General features: G+C 39.3%; 1 protein-coding gene across 1 annotated transcript; it reads left to right on the top strand.

Moving 5' to 3' along the window:
- Window positions 1-4570: 4570 nt before the first annotated feature.
- On the top strand, window positions 4571-21977 carry LOC308240257 (uncharacterized protein CXorf66; the record flags this gene model as incomplete). Its single annotated transcript, XM_080653147.1, has 3 exons — window positions 4571-4658; window positions 19761-19911; window positions 21122-21977. The coding sequence occupies 3 exons, from the start codon at window positions 4571-4573 to the stop codon at window positions 21975-21977; spliced, it is 1095 nt and encodes a 364-aa protein (XP_080509273.1).
- Window positions 21978-22235: the final 258 nt, after the last annotated feature.

Raw genomic sequence — 22235 nt, 5'->3', positions numbered from 1 at the left:
ACAGATGGGCCTGCAGGCCAAAGATACAAACTTGGGGCGGGTGTAAGTGCAGGGTCAGAGTCTGTCTTTATTTAAAATGTTTGACATTTTGTACATCATCGATATTTCTTCATTAATTTTGATATTTATATATTGCATAAAATATTATTTATCTGATTACTGAGTGTTTGGGCACCACTTATATTTTGTGCCAGAGGCAAGTGCCTCATTGGGCCTCACCCTAGTCTGGCAACAATAAATCAATAATGTCTGAAGCAAGAAATCAGATTTTAAAGTACATATATTATGTATAATTTTAATCTAAATTCTACCACAGAATTTGAGTGAAATGAATTCTAACGTGCCATTCATGTGAGCCTAAAAATCTGATGTCTATGCTAAAGCAAAAAGAGGAGTAATGTTTCTGTATCTGTTGTGAATATGAAGTTATTCAAATTAATTTGAAAGCTATTTCTGAAATATTGGCTTTAAGATATTGTTTATCAACTGTCCATCACTGGAAAAAAAAAAAACCTGATTTTAAAAAGAGTTGACAGATACATTCTTTCACTTTATAAGCATCCTCAAATTAAGATCATTTTACTCATAAAAGGAATGAAAAACATTTTCCTATTTTAGGTTTTTTCCCTAGCTTTATTGAGATATAATTGATATATAACACTGTGTAGAAAGAACATTTTCTGATTTTTATACTGTTAAAAGGTACTTGGGGAGCAGTATTATTTCGAGTTTCAGTGTAAAAATTAGCTTTATTTTCCAAAAACTATTTAATTTTGTTCTGTTTCAGTGGCCCCAAAGAATGATTTCAAAGACTTAAAACCTTGTAGGCCATGTTCTTTCCTCTCTATTCATTTTAAAGATGAGGAATAGACTCTTTTTTTATGCCTTTAGCATACAAACCTTTTATAAGAGATACCCTGCTTACCCACTCGAGCTTATTTCCAGCTATCTCCTCCCCATATTATTTATTTTGGCCATATAGAAATGAGGTTCCCTCAACCATGTTTTATAAATATTGATTTATCAGCCTGCAATGCAATGTTCTTTCCTTGGTTTTGGGGTTCAAAGAATTCATACTCTCATTAAACAACAAACTTAAAATTCCACCTCAGTTCAAGGTTCATCTCCTACAAGAGTCCCAACTGAATACATACACCTTTTGTGTGCTCATATGGCACTGTACTCTGAGACATCACAGCCTGCATGATATTATACACCCATACTCCCTAGTGATTGTTTATTTACATGTCTCCCACTAGATTTCAAACTCCTTGAAGGCAGAAACTATGTCTATTTCAATGCTCAGTGCCTAGTGCAAAGATTCAGGTAACACAATAGGCACTGAACACTTTTTCTTCTGTTGAATGAATGAATCATCCTTGCTACCTCTCTTTCCCTCATGCCCCATGGCCTATCCACCATCTAGTTCCACCCACTATCAAAATATTTCTCAAATTTTTCAATTTTTCTCCATCTTCACCACCACCACTCTGCTTCAAGCAACCATCTTCTATAATCTGGACCACTGTAACAAGCTCCTCATTGTCTTACTGCTTTTTCCACCTGTGCCCCTTCAATCTATTCCCTATACAACAGCCAGAGTAGCTTTTCTAAAATGCAGGTCTTATCATGTCACTCTCTCGCCAGAAACTCTTTAGTGGTGCCACATTATTGCTAGAATAAAAGTCAATTGGAAATCTTGGCTACTTAGGATCATTTCTAAGAGAGGGGAACCAAGATGGCAGTGTAGGTAAATGCCAGTACTTGCAGCCTTCTACAACCACATCAAAATTACAACTAAAATAAAGAACAACCATCATCCAGAACTGCCTGAAAGCTGACTGAATGGAAGCCCTACAACTAAAGAAGTAAAGAAGAAATCACATTGAGACTGGTGGCGGGGGGTGGGGGAGGCACGAAATAGGCTGATCTGACAACCACATGTGCTATTTTTTTTATTGGAAGGGAGATCATTACTGTGGAGGCTGCCCATGAGGAACAAGGGGTCCCAACCCCACAACAGACCCCAGTCCAGGGTTCCAGAGCTGGGAAGAGAAGTGCCCACAACTTTCGGCTGTAAAAACCAGCGGGGTCTGTGGCTGAGTGACACGGAGGCTGCTGGTGACCCATCTGTTCCATTTAAAGGGCTAGCGCACAAACTTCCTTGGACTCCCAGCACTAGGCAGCTTTGGGGGACCCAGACACATAAGGGGAGGAATTGGATTGTCTGACATTGGGGCAGTAACCCAGGGGTGGCTTTCTCTCAGACCAGGGTGCTCAAAGGGGTCATTGTTCCTGTGTTGGGACCACCTCTGTCACCACCTCTGTCGCAGAGTTGACTGGCAGCCATATCTGAGTTTCCATCATCCTGTAGCACACTGTTTGCTCTGCCCTGGGGATTCCCTGAGACCCAAGCCAATCCAATTTGCAGCCCCATGCAAGCTGTTTGCAGCAGCTTTTCCAGACGAATGGCCTGTCCTGGCTCAGGCTTCAGACTTTCCAAAAATCTCTCAAACAAGCTGCAGCTGGTGACAGAATGCCCTAAACCTATCAATAAAAGGCCCAAGACCTGGCACTAGCACCAGCCTACCTTGCTTCACAGCTGGGCCTTGTCTGGGCACTTCCAAGCCCAATACAAAAAGTAAACAGCAGCTGTCTGCAGATCCCTCTGTAGCTTCTACTGGGCAGGCAGTGGCTGACTTTGCACCTCCCGGGGGCCCTGGAGCTAGTGCACCCAATAGACAGCTTCAGACCATAGCAGATTAAAATGCTACACACCCTCAAGTGGCCTACTCAAGAGTCAGACTCAGTAAGCACCAAAGCCCCACTGAAGCAAGTTATGTTCCGTAGGTGTGTAGCATTCCTGCACAGCAGCTCTTCCACTGAAGTCACAGCTGGTGCTCAGAGCCAGTTGGTCTGGAGGTCAATTCCTCCCAGTGACACCAATAGCAATCAAGGCTCAACTACAAGACTGTGCACACAGCCCACACAGGGGTGTGCCTAGAGTTCCCAGCTCAGGTGACTGGGGAGGCTGAGCCACTGGGCCCTACAGAACACCTAGTATACAAGGCCACTCTACCAATTCCAGGAGACATAGCAGCTCTACCTAATACATAGAAACAAAAACAGAGAGCACCCAAAATGCAGACAAAGAAATATGTCATAAATGAAAGAAATGGAAGCAAGCAAACTATTGGATACAGAGTTCAAAATTATGGTTATAAGGTTGCTCAATGATCTTCATAAGAGCTTCAAGGGATTTAGTGAAACTTTTAAGGATCTTAGAATGTCAAAGACATGAAAAAGGACAAGTCAGAAATTAAGCATATACTAACTGAAATAAAGAATAATTTACAGGGATTCAATAGTTGAGTAGAAGATTCTGAGAATCAAATCAACGATTTGGAATATGAGGAAGCAAAAAACACCCAAACAGAGGAGTAAAAAGAAAAAAGAACCCCAAAATATAAAGATAGTGTAAGGAGCTTCTGGTACAACTTTAAGCTTACCAACATTCACATTAAGGGGGTGCCAGAATGAGATGAGAGAGCAAGATATTTAAAACCCATTTGAAGAAATAATGACAGAAAACTTCCCCTACCTGGTGAAAGAAATAGACTTACAAGTCCAGGAAGCATAGAGAGTCCCAAAGAAGAGGAACCCAAAGAGAACCACACCAAGACATATCATAATTAAAATGCCAAGGGCAAAAGACAAAGCAGCAAGAGAAAAGCAGTCAGTTACCTAAGGAAATACCCATAGGACTGTCAGCTGATTTCTCAACAGAAATTTTGCAGGCCAGAGAGAGTGGCAAGAAATACTCAAAGTGATGAAAAGTAAGGACCTACAACCAAGATTACTCTACCCAGCAAAGATCTCATTTGGAAGTAAGGGTCAGATAAAGAGCTTCACAAACAAGAAAAAGCTAAAGGAGTTCATCATGACCAAAACAGCATTACATGAAATGCTGAAGGGTATTCTTGAAGAAGAAGAAGAAGGAGAAGGAGGAGGAGGAGGAGGAGGGGAGGGGAGGGGGAGGGGGAGGGGGAGGGAGAGGAGGAAATTAGAAGAGATACAAAATATGAACAATAAAAAGGCAACAAATATATATCTATCAACAATTTAATCTAAAAATCAAAATAAACAAACAAGAAATCTAATGATCAAAATAAACTGGTGAATAAAATATGGAAGCATGGAACAGACTGAGGAGTCTCAGAGGGAAGAAGGAGTGTGTGTGTGACAGGGGGAGGGGGGAGCTGGAAGAGATTAACCAAAGATCTTACTTATGGACACAGACAGTAGGGTGGTGGAGGCCTGGGGTGGGGTGGGAACTGGATGGAGGGGGCAATGGGGGGAAAGGAGGAAATATTCTCAACAATAAAGATTACCAAAAAATGTCAATGCACTTAACCTGACTTACACAGAAGCTCATGCTTCTCCATGGTGAGATTATGACGTCAGAATATGACACACAATATAATGATGTCATAAACCCCTAGGAAAGGTTGAACCATATTAAATACAGTAGCTTCCTTGGTAGAAGAAGCAGTTGAAGAAAGCCCTGGACATGAACCTTTTTATTTTTGTCCTACTTTTGTCCATTTGGGCAAATAATTGTTTACATGAAAACCAAAGTGATGAATCTTCTACTGCAGGTATGAACCTAACCTTAACACCTAGAAATTATGATTATATTATGCATTCAGCATCTAATTAGACAAGCTAGCTGTGTTTACAAAACCTTCTGTTTCTTGACTGTTACCATTAGTAGGTCTTTAAGAATTTCTAGGACAACAACTGAGAGTTATTTTTTTAAATATGTTTTTATTGATTTTAGAGAGAGAGAGAAAGGGAGAAGGATAGAGAGATAGAAACATCAATGAAAGAGAAACATCGATCGGCTGCCTCCTGCATGCCCGCACTGGGAATCTACCCTACAACTCAGTCATATGCCCTGACCGGGAATTGAACCAGTGACCTCTTCATTCATGGGTTGACACTCAACCACTGACTAAACCAGCAGGGCTATTCTGTTTTTAATTTATCTTCATTGTTGAAAGATTTACAGAAGTCCTCCCTATCTTCCCCCATTGTTCCTTGCCATTCCCACCACCTCTCCAGGCCTTCACTGCACTATTGTCTGTGTCCATGGGTTATGCATATATGCATACAAGTTCCTGGGTTAATCTCTCAACACCCTGCTTCCCTCTGAGATTCGTCAGTCTGTTCCATGCTTCCATGTCTCTGGCTCTATTTTGTTTGACAGTTTATTTTGTTTAGATCCACATATAAGTGAGATCATGTGACATTTCTCTGACTGGCTTATTTTGCTTAGCATAATACTCTCCAGTTTGCTCCATGCTGTCTCAAAGGGTAAGAGATCCTTCTTTTTTAGAGCTGCATAGTATTCCATTGTGTAAATGTACCACCACTTTTTTTTTATATATATTTTATTGATTTTTTACAGAGAGGAAGGGAGAGGGATAGAGAGTTAGAAACATCCATCAGCTGCCTCCTGCACACTCCCTACTGGGGAAGTGCCCGCAACCGAGGTACATGCCCTTGACCGGAATCGAACCTGGGACCCTTCAGTCCGCAGGCCGACACTCTATCCACTGAGCCAAACCGGTTAGGGCACCACCACTTTTTTTTGTTTGTTTGTTTTTTATTGTTTAAAGTATTACATATATTAGTACATATATCTCCTTTTTTCCCCATTGACCTTCCCCCAGCCTCCCCTACCCCCTGTCGCATTCCCTCATCCCACCCCCGCCCAGTGTCTTGTGTCCATTGGTGTGCTTATAAACATGCATACAAGTCCTTTGGTTGATCTATTTCCCTCCCTCCCCAACACTCCCCAGCCTTCCCGCTGTAATTTGACAGTCTGTTCGGTGCTTTACTGCCTGTATCTATCTTTTCATTCATCAGGTTATAATGCTCTTTATTTTACATAAATGAGTGAGATCATGTGGTATTTTTCTTTCATTGCCTGGCTTATTTCACTTAACATAATGCTCTCCAGGTCCATCCATGCTGCTGCAAATGGTAAGAATTCCTTCTTTTTTATAGCAGCGTAGTATTCCATTGTGTAGATGTACCATAGTTTTCTAATCCACTCATCTGCTGATGGGCATTTAGGCTGTTTCCAAATCTTAGCTATGGTGAGTTGTGCTGCTATGAACATAGGGGTGCATTTATCCTTTCTGAATGGTATTTTGTGATTCTTTGAATATATTCCTAAAAGTGGGATCACTAGATCAATGGCAGTCCCATTTTTAATTTTTTGAGAAAACTCCATACTGTTTTCCATAGTGGCTGTAGCAGTCTGAATCCCCACTAGTGGTATATTAGGATTACCTTTTCTCCACATCCTTGCCAGCACTTGTTGGTTGATTTATTGATGGTAGCCATTCTAGCAGGTGTGAGGTGGTGCCTCATTCTTATTTTAATTTGCATCTTTCTGATGATTAATGAACTTGAGCATTTTTTCATATGTCTCTTGGCCATTTGTATGTCCTCTATAGAAAAGTGTCTATTTAGGTACTCTGCCCATTTTTAATTAGATTGTTTTTCTTCCTTTTGTTGAATTGTATGAGTACTTCATATATTTTGGAAATTAATCCCTTATTAGATATATCATTGACGAATATGTTCTCCCATACAGTGGGCTCCCTTTGCATTTTGAGGATGATTTATTTTGCTGTGCAGAAGCTTTTATTTTGATGTTGTAGCATTTATTTTCTCCTTTGATTCTCTTGCCCTAGGCCTTTTATCAGTGAAAATTGTGCTACATGAGATGTCTGATATTTTTCTGCCTATGTTTTCTTCTAGGAACTTTATGGTTTTATGATTTACATTTAAGTATTTTATTCATTTTGAGTTTATTCTTGCATTTGGTGTAAGTTGGTAGTCTAGTTTCATTTTTTTGGAAGTACCTGTCCAATTATCCCAACACCATTTATTGAAGAGACTGTCTTTACTACATTGTATGCTCTTGCCTTCTTTATCAAATATTAGTTCAGCATAATGGCTTGGGTCAATTTCTGGGGCCTCTGTTCTATTTCATTAATCTATACTCCTGTTCTTGGGCCAGTAACAGGCTGTTTTGATTACAGTGGCTTTGTAGTATAACTTGATATCCAGTATGGTGAAACCTCCAACTTTGTTCTTATTTCTCATGATTGCTGCAGCTATTCTGGGTCTTTTTTGGTTCCAAATAAAATTTTGGAATGTTTGAAATCTGCTGTTGATATTTTAATAGGGATTGCATTGGATCTATAGATTGTTTTGGGTAGTATGGACATTTTAATGATGTTAATTCTACCAATCCATGAATATAGTATACTAGAGGCCTGGTGCATGGGATTTGTGCCCTGGTGGAGGTGTGGCCTGCAGGGATCAGCCTGCTGTGGGAGCGCCGCCCATCCCGGTCTGTTGAGTGGCACTCCCACTGTGGGAGCACACTGATCACCTGAGGGCAGTTCCTGTGTTGAGCATCTTTCCCCTGGTGGTCAGGTCGCATCACAGCTACTGGTCAGCTGGTTGTTCTGGTCATTCCACTGTTTGGTCACTGGGCTTTTATTATGTAGGATTCTTCTACTTGTTTATATCTTCTTCTATCTCTTTATCAACATTCTGTAGTTTTCTGAATACAGGTTTTTACCTCCTTGGTTAAGTATATTACTAAGTATCTTAATTTTTTTGTTGCAATGGTAAGTGGGACTGTTTTTTAGTTTCTCTTTCTGAGAGTCCATTATTGGAATATAAAAATGCCATCTATTACTGGGTGTTAATATTGTATCCTGTTACATTGCTGAAATCATTTATTAAATCAGTTTTTTAGTGGAGTCCTTAAGGTTTTCTATACAATATCATGTCATCTGTGAATAATGACAGTTTTACATCCTCCTTTCCAATTTGGATGCTTTTTATTTTTCTTCTTATCTGATTTCTGTGGCTACAACTTCTAGTACTATTCTATATAATAAAAGGCTAATATGCAAATTGTCCCCATGGACAGGAATTCAACTGACCAAGAGTTAGATGTGTGCTGACCACCAGGGGGCAGTAGTGGCAGGCAGCCAGGGAAGGGAGGCCCCGACTGGCAGCCGCTAGGGAAACTACCTGTGCATGAATTTTGTGCACTGGGCTTCTAGTGTTGAATAAAAATGTTGAAAGCGGACAACACGGTCTTATTCCTGCTCTTAGGGAAAATGGTTTGGGTTTTTCCCACTGAATATGCTGTTGGCTGTAGGTTTGTCATATATGGCCTTAGTTATATTGAGATGTGATCCCTCTCTCTCCACTTTGGTGAGAGATTTATAAAAAACTAGAGGCCCAAGGAGGGAAAAAAAATGGTGGCAGAATAGACAGACATGTTCTGAGCCTTATCCCAGAGCAGAAAGAAAGAACAGCTGAGGGTTGCAGGAAGAGTGTTTGTTGGCAAGTTAAGGGACAGCTAAATTCCAGGAGAAGGTGGGGGACTGCTAGACGGGGTTCCCCTGACCGGGCAGCCCCCATTGCGGCTGGGTCCCCTCCCGGAGCTACAGGCTCGGACGTGGACACTGCGCCATCTTGAAAGGGAAAGTGGAGCTTATCGGAAGCCTGAAAACCCACAACTGTGGCACCCACTGAACAGCTGCAAGCCCCAGAACACTGGTCCCCAATTGGCGCAAACTCGCGGATTCAGAGGAGCTCTACACTCCACCACAGAAAGGTCAGATTTTGCCTGGGATAAGGTGAGGTCTCTTGTCCCGGTGGGAGAGAGGAACGCGCATTTTGTGAGAGCTGGAGGACCAGGGAAGTCTGTGCCTAGAAAAATCCGAGGTTGTTGGGGCTGGCGTGAACCATGAATATGGAAGGGGGTCCTCAGAGCTGCTAACAGAAGGGATCTCTAAAAAGCAACCCATTTTGATCTGACATGCAGGGACAGCCTAAGAATTTCAAAGGTGTGCCGACTGCTTAGACTTGCGCGCAGACCCATTGTTTGCACACTTGGGCTTTTTCCTCTTCAAATCCTTGCTTCTGATTACTAAGCCCAATACATAGGATCACCCAGTTGGGGACACCCTGGGAGACTGCTGGGGAAAAGTTGTTTTTCTGGAACCGGGGGATCAGAGCAGGGAGTGACCATCGGAGAGCCAGCTCTGAGGCAGCCCACTTCCACAAACCAGTATTGAGTGCCACAGGGAAAGAAGGATGTAAATACAGGCTAGAGAGGCCAAAGAGATCCGGAAGTCAATCCAGAAACACTGCCACCCAGGGGCTGAATCACAAATTGACTCTTGTGTAATCAAAAATAAAGGAATAGGAGAAATTAAGACACACCGCCTGCTTAAAATCAGGACTGGCTTACAACACTAAAGAGCAGTGGAATGCAGGGAACTGCAATACTGTCCTGACTGAGAAACAGGCGTGCCAAACAGAACAATAGAGGAAGTGAATGACCTTCACTACTGCACATTTTATTATTTTTATTTTTTACTTTTATTTCTTTATTTTCATTTTTTGCATCTTTTACTCAAGGAACTAATTTTTTTTCTTTTTTCTTCACTTGATTTTACCTTTCTAATTATTACATTTTTATTTTCAATCAGTATCATTACTACTACTATTTTACCTTTATTTTAAGTATCATTTTATTTTCTCTTTAATTTACTTTGGGATTAGTGTTCTACATTCTAGTTTCATCTTTCCTTTAGCATCGTTTTATTCTATCTCACCTCTACCTTTATGCCATCACTCTCTTCCTAACCTTTCCCCTTTTGGTGTCCTGTTTATCTTACCACTTTCCTGTTTTAGATTTTCCCTATTCTTTCTGTTTACCCCCTGATAAAATTTCACCCTACTTATATATCTAATCTACAATCCCCTGCTCCAAGTCCATACACACCTCTCTCTTCACTGTCTTAACCATCCAAAAAATTGTCTTTCTCTCTGTCCTTTTGTTGTTGATTGCTTGAATGTTGATTATATCGAATTTTTATGCTTTTTTTGTGAGATTGTTTTGCTTATTCTTTTGTTTGTTTGTTTGCTTTGTATTTGTTTGTTTTTTGCTTCTGTTTTCCCTTTCATTGCTTGATATTAGTTTGTGTTGTAGTTTGTATTAATCCCCAGGTACTTGTTGCTGGCATTTACTGGGATTAGTGGTTGTTCTATTGGAGTTTTCTCCCCATATATATAGTTTGTTCCCCTTTCTCTCTTAGTCTCTTTCTTGTCTCTCTTACATTTTTTTTATCATTTTCCCAATTTCATTTTGACACTCCTTTTTTTTCTTTCTTTCTTTTTCCTCTTCTTCTTTCTCTCCTATCCCCTAATTTGCCTTTCTCTGGTGGTCACCTTTATTGGAGGTTATTAATATTGTGAATACATTTCTGTTCAGTGCCTTGTGTATTGTACCTGGTTGTATTGTATTTTGTGCCTTTAAATCAATGAAGGAGAGAGAGAACTACATAACCAGACATCCAGAGAAGAGAGACCATAGGGAGACAAAGAAACAGCCCGCATATATTGCCAAAACTGGTTTGGCTCAGTGGATAGAGCGTCGGCCTGCGGACTGAAGGGTCCCGGGTTCGATTCCGGTCAAGGGCACGTACCTTGGTTGCGGGCACATCCCCAGTGGAAGGTGTGCAGGAGGCAGCTGATCGATGTTTCTCTCGCATCGATGTTTCTGGCTCTCTATCCCTCTCCCTTCCTCACTGTAAAATATCAATAAAATATATTTTTTAAAAAAAGAAAGAAACAGCCCACATATGAAAGAAAAGCAGGCATCACCAGAAAATGAAGTAAACGAAATGGAGGCAAGCAACCTTCCAGAGAAAGAATTCAGAGAAATGGTCATAAGGTGGCTGAAAAGAATGGAAGACAAATTCGACAATATGAGTAAGAACCAAGAAGAAATGAAGAAGAACCAAGAAGAAATGAAAAATGACATTGCGGCTGTAAAGAACTCAAGAGAAAGCATCAAGAGTAGACTTGAAGAAGCAGAGGACCACATCAGTGAGCTAGAAGACAAGATGGGAAAAAATACTCAAGTAGAGCAGCTTCTAGAAAAAAAAAATTAAAAAGCAGGAGGATAGCCTAAGGGAACTTTGGGACAACATGAAACAAAACAACATCCGCATAATAGGGGTTCCAGAAGGAAAGGAAACTGAGCAAGGAATAGAAAACCTGTTTGAAGAAATAATGACAGAAAACTTCCCTGATATAGGGAAGAAAAAACCCACACAAATTCAAGAAGCTCACAGAGACCCAAGCAAAACGAACCCCAAAAGACTGACACCAAGGCACATTATAACTAAATTGGCAAACACCAAGGACAAAGTAAGAATCTTAAAAGTGGCGAGAGAGACAGAAAGTTACATACAAAGGAACCCCCATCAGACTAGCAACTGATTTCTCAACAGAAACTTATCAGGCTTGAAGGGAGTGGAATGAAATATACAAAGTCATGCAAAGGAAGTGTCTGAATCCAAGAATACTGTACCCAGCAAGGCTATCAATCAAAATTGAAGGTGAAATCAGGAGCTTCACAGACAAAAAAGGACTAAGGGAGTTTATGACCACCAAACCAGCAATGCAAGAAATGCTAAAGGGTCTGCTGTAAAAAGAAAGAAAGAAAGAAAGAAAGAAAGAAAGAAGAAAGAAAGAAAGAAAGAAAGAAAGAAAGAAAGAAAGAAAGAAAGAAAGAAAGAAAGAGGATGCAAAGAAGGAACACAGGAGTAAAGAATAAAAATGGCGACAAACAAGTACCTATCAATAATGACTTTCAATGTAAATGGATTAAATGCCCCAATAAAAATACATAGGGTAACGGATTGGATAAGAAAATATGACACATATATCTGCTGTCTACAAGAAACCCACCTCAGAAAAAAGATGCACACAGACTGAGGGTGAAGGCTTGGAAAAAGGTTTTTCAGGCGAATTGAAATGAAAAAAAAAAAGCTTGGGTAGCAATACTTATATCTGACAAATTAGATATCAAAGTGAAGTACATAACAAGAGATAAGGAAGGCCACTTCATAATACTAAAGGGAGCAATCCAACAAGAAGAAATAACTGTGGTAAACATATACGCACCCAATAAAGGAGCACCCAAATACATAAAAAACTCCTGGAGGATATCAAGAGAGAGATTGACAGCAATACAATCATAGTAGGAGACTTTAATACCCCACTATCACCATTGGACAAATCATCTAAACAAAAAATCGGCAAAGAAACATCAATCCTAAATGACTCACTAGACCAGATGGAATTAATTGACATCTTCAGAATATTTCACACAAAATCCACAGAATATACATTCTTCTCAAGTGCACATGGGTCATTTTCAAAGATAGACCATATATTGGGTTGGAGGCAAAGTCTCTTCAAATTCAAGAAGATAGAAATCATATCAAGCATCTTCTCAGATCACAGTGGCATAAAACTGGAAATCAACTACAATAAAAACAATCCAAAAAAATCAAACACGTGGAGACTTAACAGCATGCTATTAAACAATGACTGGGTTACCAGAGAGATCAAGGAAGAAATAAAAAACATCATGGCAACAAATGAAAATGAAAACAAAACAATCCAAAATCTATGGGACACAGCGAAAGCAGACTTGAGAGGGAAGTACATAGCTCTACAAGCCTAATGAAAAAAAAAAAACAATAAACAATGGTAATAAATTACTTAACCCTATAAATCAAAGAGTTAGAAAGAGAGCAACAAGAAAAGCCCAGTGTAAGCAGAAGGAAGGATATAATAAAGAACAGAGCAGTTGTTTCCTAAACGACATAGAGACCAAAGAAACAATACAAAAGATCAACAAAACCAAGAGCTGGTTCTTTGAAAGGATAAACAAGATTGATGAACCTCTAGCCAGGCTCACCAAGAAGCAAGGAGAGAGGACCCAAATAAACAAAATCAGAAATGAAAGAGGTGAAATAACAACAGATCCTGCCGAAATACAAAGGATTGTTAAAAAATACTACGAACAACTCTATTCCAACAAACTGGACAACCTTGAGGAAATTGACATATTCCTAGAAAAATATAACCTTCCAAAACTCAATCAGGAAGAACCTAAACAGCTCAATATGACAGTAACTATGGAAGAAATTGAAGCAGTCATCAAAAAGCTTCCAGCAAACAAGAGCCCGGGGCCAGACGGCTTCACAGGAGAGTTTTACCAAACATTCAAGGAAGAACTAAAACCTATCCTCCTCAGACTATTCCAAAACATTCAAGAGGAAGGAACACTTCCAAGCTCCTTCTACGAAGCCAGCATCACCCTATTACCAAAACCAGATAAAGACAACACAATGAAAGAGAATTACAGGCCAATATCCCTCATGAATGTAAATGCCAAAATCCTCAACAAAATTCTAGCAAATCGGATCCAGCAGTACATCAGAAAGATCATACACCATGACCAAGTAGGATTTATCCCAGGAATGCAAGGATGGTACAATATCTGCAAATCAATTAACGTGATACGTCAAAACAAATTGAAAGATAAAAATCACATAGTCATATCAATTGATGCAGAAAACGCATTTGACAAAATCCAACACCCTTTCTTGATAAAAACTCACAGCAAGGTGGGAATAGAAGGATCATACCTCAACATAATAAAAGCTCTATCTGATAAACCCACAGCTAACATCATACTCAATGGGCAAAAACTAAAACCATTTCCCCTAAGAACAGGAACAAGACAGGGATGCTCACTCTCAGCACTCCTGTTTGACATAGAACTGGAAGTAATAGCCATTGCAATTAGACAAGAAAAAGAAATAAAAGGCATCCAAATTAGAAAAGAAGAAGGAAAGCTGTCCTTATTTGCAGATGACATTATATTGTACATAAAAAATCTGAAAGACTCCATAAAATAACAGACCTAATAAATGAATTCGGCAATGTAGCAGGATACAAAATTAATGCCAAAAAATCTATGGCATTTCTATACACCAATAGTGAACTTACAGAAAGAGAGACTAAAAAGGCAATCCCATTTACCATTGCACCAAAAAAATTAAGATACCTAGGAATAAACTTAACCAAGGAGGTAAAAGACCTATATGCAAAAAACTACAGGACACTGAAAAAAAGAGATAGAGGAAGATATAAACAGATGGAAGAACATACCGTGTTCATGGATAGGTAGAATCAACATCATTAAAATGTCCATACTACCCAAAGCAATCTATAGATTCAATACACTCCCCATTAAAATACCAATGGCATATTTCACAGACCTAGAAAGAACTCTCCAAAAGTTCAACTGGACTAAAAAAAGACCCCGAATAGCCACAGCAATCCTGAGAAAGAAGAGTAAAGTAGGAGGGATCTCAATACCATATTTCAACCTGTATTACAAAGCCACTGTTCTCAAAACAGCCTGGTACTCCAAAAGAACAGACATAGAGCAATGGAATAGAATAGAGAATCCAGATATCGACCCAAACCACTATGCACAATTAATATTTGACAAAGGAGGCATGAACATACAATGGAGTCAAGACAGTCTCTTCAACAAATGGTGTTGGGAAAATTGGACAGATACATGCAAAAAAATGAAACTAGATCACCCACTTACACCATACACAAAAATAAACTCAAAATGGATACAGGACTTAAACATAAGAAGGGAAACCATAAAAATACTAGAGGAATCCACAGGCAGCAAAATCTCAGACATATGCCGAAAGAACTTCTTCACTGATACTGCCCCTAGGGCAATGGAAGCCAAAGAGAAAATAAACAAATGAGACTACATCAAAATAAAAAGTTTTTTCACAGCAAAAGAAACCATCAACAAAACAACACGAAACCCCAGTGTATGGGAGAACATATTTGCAAATGTTATCACTGATAAAGGTTTAATCTCCAACATCTATAGGCAGCTTATACAACTTAATAAAAGGAAGATAAATGATCCAATAAAAAAATGGGCAACGGACCTAAATAGAATCTTTTCAAAAGAAGACAGAAGGAAGGCCAAGAGACACATGAAAACATGCTCAAAGTCACTAATTATCCGAGAGATGCAAATCAAAACGACAATGCGATACCATCTCACACCTGTCAGAATGGCTATCATCAACAAATCAACAAACTACAAGTGTTGGCGAGGATGCAGAGAAAAAGGAACCCCCGTGCACTGCTGGTGGGAATGCAGACTGGTGTAGCCACTGTGGAGAACAGTATGGAGTTTCCTCAAAAAACTAAAAATGGAACTCCCATTTGACCCAGTAATCCCACTCCTAGAAATATATCCTGAGAAACTAGAAACACCAATCAGAAAGGATATATGCACCCCTATGTTCATAGCAGCACAATTCACCATAGCTAAGATTTGGAAACAGCCTAGGTGCCCGTCAGCAGATGACTGGATCAGAAAACTATGGTACATCTACACAATGGAATACTATGCTGCCATAAAAAAGAAGGAATTCTTACCATTTGTAGCAACCTGGATGGAATTGGAGAACATTATGATAAGTGAAGTAAGCCAGTCAATGAAAGAAAAATACCACATGATCTCACTCATTTGTGGATAATAAAAAACATAAAGTGATGAACAAAAAGATAGATACAGAGGCAGTAAAGCATCAAACAGACTGTCAAATTACAGCAGGAAGGTTAGGGAGTCGTGGGGGAAATAAGAGATCAACTGAAGGACTTATATGCATGCATATAAGAGTAACCAACGGATGCAAAACATTGGGGGGTGAGGGCAGGTATGGGAGTGGGGTGGGGGGGTCAATGGTAAGATATGTACACATATAATACCTTAATAAAAATTTGAAAAGAAAAAAATAATTGGAGTTATATAAAAAAAAAAACTAGAGGCCCAGTGCACGATATTCGTGCACTGGGTGTGTGTGTGTGGTGGGTCCCCTTAGTTCGGCCTGTGCCCTCTCGCAGTCCGGGACCCCTTGGTCCTTACCGCTCGGCTCGCTGCTCCTTACAACTGCCGCAGAGGTGGGAGAGGCTCCCACTACTGCGCTCATTAGCCCTGAGCCCAGCTTCTGGCTGAGCGGCCCCTCCCCCTGTGGGAGCGCACTTACCACCAGGGGGTAGATCCCACATTGAGCAACAGGTTGTTCCACCATAACAGGCACTTAAGCTTTTATTATGTAGATGGGTGTTGGAGTTTGCCAAATGTTTTTTTTCTGTATCTATTGATATGATCATGTGATTTTTATTTTTCATTTTATGTATGTTATGTATCACATTTATTGATTTGCAAATATTGTACCAGCCTGCTGCCCTGGAATAAATCCTACTTGGTCATGCTGTATAATCTTTTTAATATATTGCTGGATCCGATTTGCTAATATTTTGTTGAGGATTTTAGCATCTATGTTCATCAGGGATATTGGCCTGTAATTCTGTTTCTTTGTAATGTCTTTATCTGGTTTTGGAATTAGGATAATGTTGACCTCTTAAAAAGAGGTGCCTTCCTCTTGGATTTTTTGGGATTGTTTGCAGAACTTAGGTGTTAGTTCTTCCTTGAACATTTGGTAATACTCCCCTGTGAAGCCATATGGGCCAGGGATTTTTTTTTGCTGGGAGTTTTTTTTATTATTATTAATGCTTCAATTTCTTCAATTGTTATTAGCCTATTCAAGTTTTCTGATTCTTCCTGATTCAGTTTTGGAGGATTGTATTTTTCTAGGAATTTGTTCATTTGATCTAGGTTGTCCAGCTTATTGTCATATAGTATTCCTTACAATCCTTTGTACTTATGTGGAGTCAGTTGTTTCTTCACCTTCTTCATGTCTGGTTCTATTTATTTGAGTCCTCTCTCCTTGTTTCTTGATGACTCTGGCTAGAGGTTCATCTATCTTGTTTAGCTTTTCCATGAACCAGCTCTTGGTTTCATTGATTTTTTGGGGAGGGGTATTGTTTTTATTAGTGTCTATGTCACATATTTCCACTCTTATTATTATTATTTCCTTTCTTATTATTCCCTTCCTTCTACTAACTCTGGGCTCTTCTTGTAGTTCTCTTTCTAATTCTTTAAGTTGTAGAGTTAGTTTATTAGAAAAATTTTTTTTCTTGAGGTAGGCCTGTAGTGCTATGCACTTCCCCTCTAAGGACTGCTTTTGCTGGGTTCCATAGATTTAGGGTGGCTGTGTGTTCGTTTTCATTTGTTTCCAAGAAGTTTTTATTTCTTCCTTGATCTCATTGGTAACCCATTTGTTGTTTAATAACATGCTATTTAGCCTCCACGTGTTTGAATGTTTTGTGGTATTTTTATTGTAATTGATCTCTAGATTCATTGTTATCTGAGAAGTTGCTTGATATGATTTCAATCTTCTTGAATTTGTAGAGACTTTGTTTAAGTCCTAACATATGGTTTATCTTTGAGAATGTACCATGTTCACAAGAAGAATGTATATTCTGAAGCTTGGGGATGAAATGTTCTGTAAATATCAATTAAATCCATTTGATCTTGTGTGTCATTTAGGGTTGCTGTTTTCTTGTTGATTTTTTTATCTAGAAGATTTATCCAGTGATGTCAATGGGGTTTTTAAGTCCCCTACTCTGACAGTATTGCTGTTCATCTTTCCCTTGAAGTCCTCCAGAATTTCATTATATATTTGTGTGCCCCTACATTGGGTGCATATAAGTTTATCAAGATTATATCCTCTTGTTGCATTAATCCATTTAGTATTATGAAGTGACCTTCATTGTCTCTTGTTATGGCCTTCATTTTGAAGTCTATTTTGTCAGATATGAATATTGCTATCCCAGCTTTTTTTTTTTTTTCCATTTCAATTGGCCTGAAAAAAATTTTCCATCCCTTTACTTTCATCCTGTGTGAGTCTTTTGTTTTCAGGTTAGTCTCTTGTAGACAGCATATATATGGGTCATGTTTTCTTATCCATTCACCTACCCTATGTCTTTTGATTGGAGCATTTAATCCATTTACATTTAATGTTATTATTGATAGGTACTTATTTGATACAATTTTTATTCTTTAAAAAAATATTTATTGCTGAGAGTATTTCCTCCCCATTGCCCCCACCACCTAGTGTCCACCCTGTCCCAGGCCTCCACCACTCTACTGTCTGTGTCCATAACTAAGATCTTTGGTTAATCTCTTCCAGGCCCCCCACACCCTTCCCTCTGAGATTCATCAGTCTGTTCCATGCTTCTATGGCTCTGATTCTATTTTATTCACCAGTTTATTTTGATCATTAGATTTCTTGTTTGTTTATTCTGATTTTTAGTTTAAGTTGTTGATAGATATATTTGTTGCCATTATATTGTTCAAATTTTTTACCTTTTTTTTTTCTTCTTCTTTGCCTTCTTCCTCTTCTTAAACAATACCCTTCAACATTTCATGAAATACTGGTTTGGTGGTGATGAACTCCTTTAGCTCAGAGGGAAGGGGGAAGGGAGGTATAGGAAGAGTTTAACCAAAGAACTTATATGCATATATGCATTGCCTATGGACACAGACAGTAGGGTGGTGAAGACCTGGGGTGGAGAACCAGGTGGAGGGGAGCAGGTAGGTGTTCTGCTCCTGAAGAAGGCAGGGCGGGCTAGCTATATCACTCACCAATATGGCAGCACAAGCCCCACAAGCAGCTCATCAAGGCAGCAGGACTGGTTGTTTGGGGACCAAGGTTCAGGTGTGCCAGGTGACTACCACCAGACCATGTGTCCAGGGCTTTGAGTTTCAGCAGTGGGGCCGTGAATGCCTGTCTGTGGCCTAGGGGCACTGGGGCATAGCCACTTCCCACCGCCTCCTCCTGTGGAGGACCCTCAAGCTCCTTCAAAATGGTGCACTCTCCATTCTCAAGCAGAAAGAAGCTCCAGCAGAGCTACATGCAGCAGCAGTGGGCAGCTCCTCTGCCAGGAGCTCCTGCACTAACAGAAACCCACCCATACTCACACCCCTGAACAGTCTCCCTTGCACACACTCACCCACTCACACTCTCACCTTCACTCTGGTCTTGCCCGCTGCCATATTAGATCTTTCCTGAGAGTTTTTATTTTTGTATATATATTTTTAATTGATTTCAGAGAGGAAGGGAAAGGGAGAGAGAGAGGTAGAAACATCAATGATAACAGAGAATAATTGATTGGCTGCCTCCTACATGCCTCACACTGGGGATTGAGCCCACAACCCGGGCATGTGTCCAGACTGGGAATCAAACCATGACCTCCTGGTTCATAGGTCAATGCTCAACTGCGGAGTCATGCTGGCCGGGCTAGAGTTTTTATTCTTTGTGAAAAATTCAAGCAACATAGAACCATAAAGAGTACAGACATATTGTCTCCCTTCTCTCCCCTTCTCTACCTAACCCACCAACCCTGGTCCCCAACCAAAGTAGATAATACAATGTGAATGAATCTGGCATGGTATCTAACACATAGTAGCTTTCAACAAGGGTTTTACTTATCACATCCTATTTCCTACCATAGACACACACACATTAACAATCAAGTGCATTCACACATATGGAAAACATACACAGAGACTCAAAAACTTAAGCAATGGGGTGAGAAAGCCATGATGCAGGGATTAACCCAGGTAATTATACTGATTAGCCAGAGATGTCTCCCAGATTTGGCTCCTAGACTGTGGTTGGGGACATAATAGAGGGAGAAAATGATGGAACATTTATGCTTTAAAAAATCACTGATGAAGAGATTGTTGAGCTATAGCGATATGCCACTATCAAAATGGAAGAAAACTTGGTTACTTAACACACTTTCTGGTGATACAATTTCTTTGACAGGAGCTAAGCAACTTGAATCATTGCAAACGGACGATAGCAGAAGACGTATATTCGTTATAGTAGTTGGTATTATGAGCACAGCTTTTATCTGTACCTCTTTTTGCTGCCTTCATTATAATTGTTTGAGCAAAGATGTCCCCAAAGAAAAAGCGTAAGTTTTACACTTTGAATTAAGAATGCAAGTAGGGTGTGTGTGTGTACATATAGTGGAGGTTTCATTCTTGTGATTACTTTAGACTTCTAAAGAGCTACCAAGATCTTGAGGGTGGATACCTCCACTTAAATGATATCAGCTCTTAAATATTCTCAAGTATATTATCAACTTTAGCCAAAGCTGTCTCCTATTCAGGATTCAGCTGAGCCCCAGGCTATTAATTTCATGATAAATTGAGTCTAGGAAAATAGGGCATGACTATCTGAATAATACAGGGAGAATAAAAACAGGGAGGGAGAGGGAGTTGGGCTTGCATTCTAAAGACAATGAAACATTTTGAATAATCTACCATTTTAAGATGTATTAACATGAAAAGTTATTCACTGTTCTTATTATCTCAGTTCCTGCCTTTTATATAGGATGATCAGTCTGGCCCTAATACATTGATTCTCTAAATATTTCCCAATCCAAGTACTGGTGACTAGAATATGCTAATGTTTCCTTCCTTTAAGTTTTAGAGGAATATTGTGAATATAAATATGCACGGATAGATAACTTGATGTTACAAATATAATAGGAAAATAAGACTTTGGTCTAAAAAGTTTATTTTTTATTGTAACAAGTTGTGACATTTACATATCAGTTCTGTATCAACTTGTGACTTGTATAAAAGGTTTAATTTCTGGAATAAATGAAATTATCTCTCTCAGTAGCAGATTTAAAACAACTTGGCATTATTCAATATGTAGACTATATCATTATCTAATGTGGTGAAATAGTAAAATCTCTGAAAAAAGCAATAGAACGAATTCAACAAGTTCTTATCTGTAACCTAAGTCATGGCTTTCACCACACTCCAATTCTTACTGGGTTCAATTTCCCTACTAGCGCAAAAAAAAAAAAAGACCAAAACACTAAACTGACAAAGTAGCCTATGTTTTCTGGTGATAGCAATAATGTTCTATTGTTTTATTTATTTTAGAGAGAGAGGAAGGGAAAGGGATAGCGAGATAGAAACATCAATCGGCTGCCTCCTATATGCCCCCTACTGAAGATCAAGCCCACAACCTGGGCATGTGCCCTGACTGAAAATCAATCTGGTGACCTCTTGGTTCATGGGCTGATGCTCAATCACTGAGCCATTGGCCAGGGAGCAATAATACTCTTTCATTTTAATTGTCATACTCCAAATTTTCTGTATTTTCAGGGTCAAGAAACATGTAGCAGCCAAGTCATTCAGGTCATCCAAAATATTCGGTAAATACAAGATAGACAATGAATGCATTCCAGAGAAACAACCTATGCTATCTGGTATAGACACGTTATCAGAGCTCTCAAGTCAAGAAAGGTCATTCATATCATCCAGTTCAGAAAATGTAATCAGGTCGAGTTCAGAAAAGTCATCAAAACTATCTAGTAAAGAAAAGTACATCAAGCCATTGGGCCCAAAAAGAGTATCCAGGTCATCCCACTTGGGAAAGTCATATAGAAAACACAGTCTAGATAAGTCACATGAGCTGGCTTATGGCAGTTATGACCATTCATCCTATCCAAATAGGGCAGTCACGCCAACTTCAACAGCCAGTCCACATTTTCCACTCAAGTCAACCAAACCATGTGATCCAACCTGTCCAACAAATCAAATCTTGCTACCAGAGTCATCCAGTTTAAAGAACTTTACCAAGTCTCCCATACATCATAGTCTAAAAAGATCAGTTATTGCAGGTAGGGCAGACATGTTATCTACGTCTCCATTAGTCAAGTCTTGTGCACACTATGAGGGAAAAAGACCTGTTTGCAGAACGCCTGAGTCTTTGGTCAGTGATATTTCTGAGGTCAAGAATACAAATGCTCAAAACCCACCTTTCCCACGTGAAATGAAGCCTTTTTCCAAGTGTTTTCATAAGGTATATTACAGAGACAATGCATTCCATGGCAATATGAAGAACAGTGATGATGACAGTGAGAGGGAAGTAACCATTTTTTGCAACGTGAGACTCAAAGAAGTAATTGTTAATAAAACCACAAGTAATAAAGAGCTCAATAAAAATAATCACCTGTGAAGAAGAAAATTTATACGTACTATTTTGTGCTCACCATCCTTAAAGATATACTATATAAAGAGAAAAATCCACTTGACAATCACTATTGAGATTAGTCCTGTCCATCTTGGAGGCAATTTATTTGAAAAATATTAATTAAATGCATGAGATAACAAATGACTTTATTGTAATTATTACTGCATTTTAAAGGCAGAAGGCTCTTTTGATGTATCTTATTTTGATCTGGCCACTTGGATGGGAACCATAAACATACACAAA

Source organism: Plecotus auritus (genome assembly GCF_963455305.1).
Source record: "Plecotus auritus genome assembly, chromosome: X".
NCBI classification, from domain to species: Eukaryota; Metazoa; Chordata; class Mammalia; order Chiroptera; family Vespertilionidae; genus Plecotus; species Plecotus auritus.
This window is presented reverse-complemented; position numbering and strand designations above follow the sequence as displayed.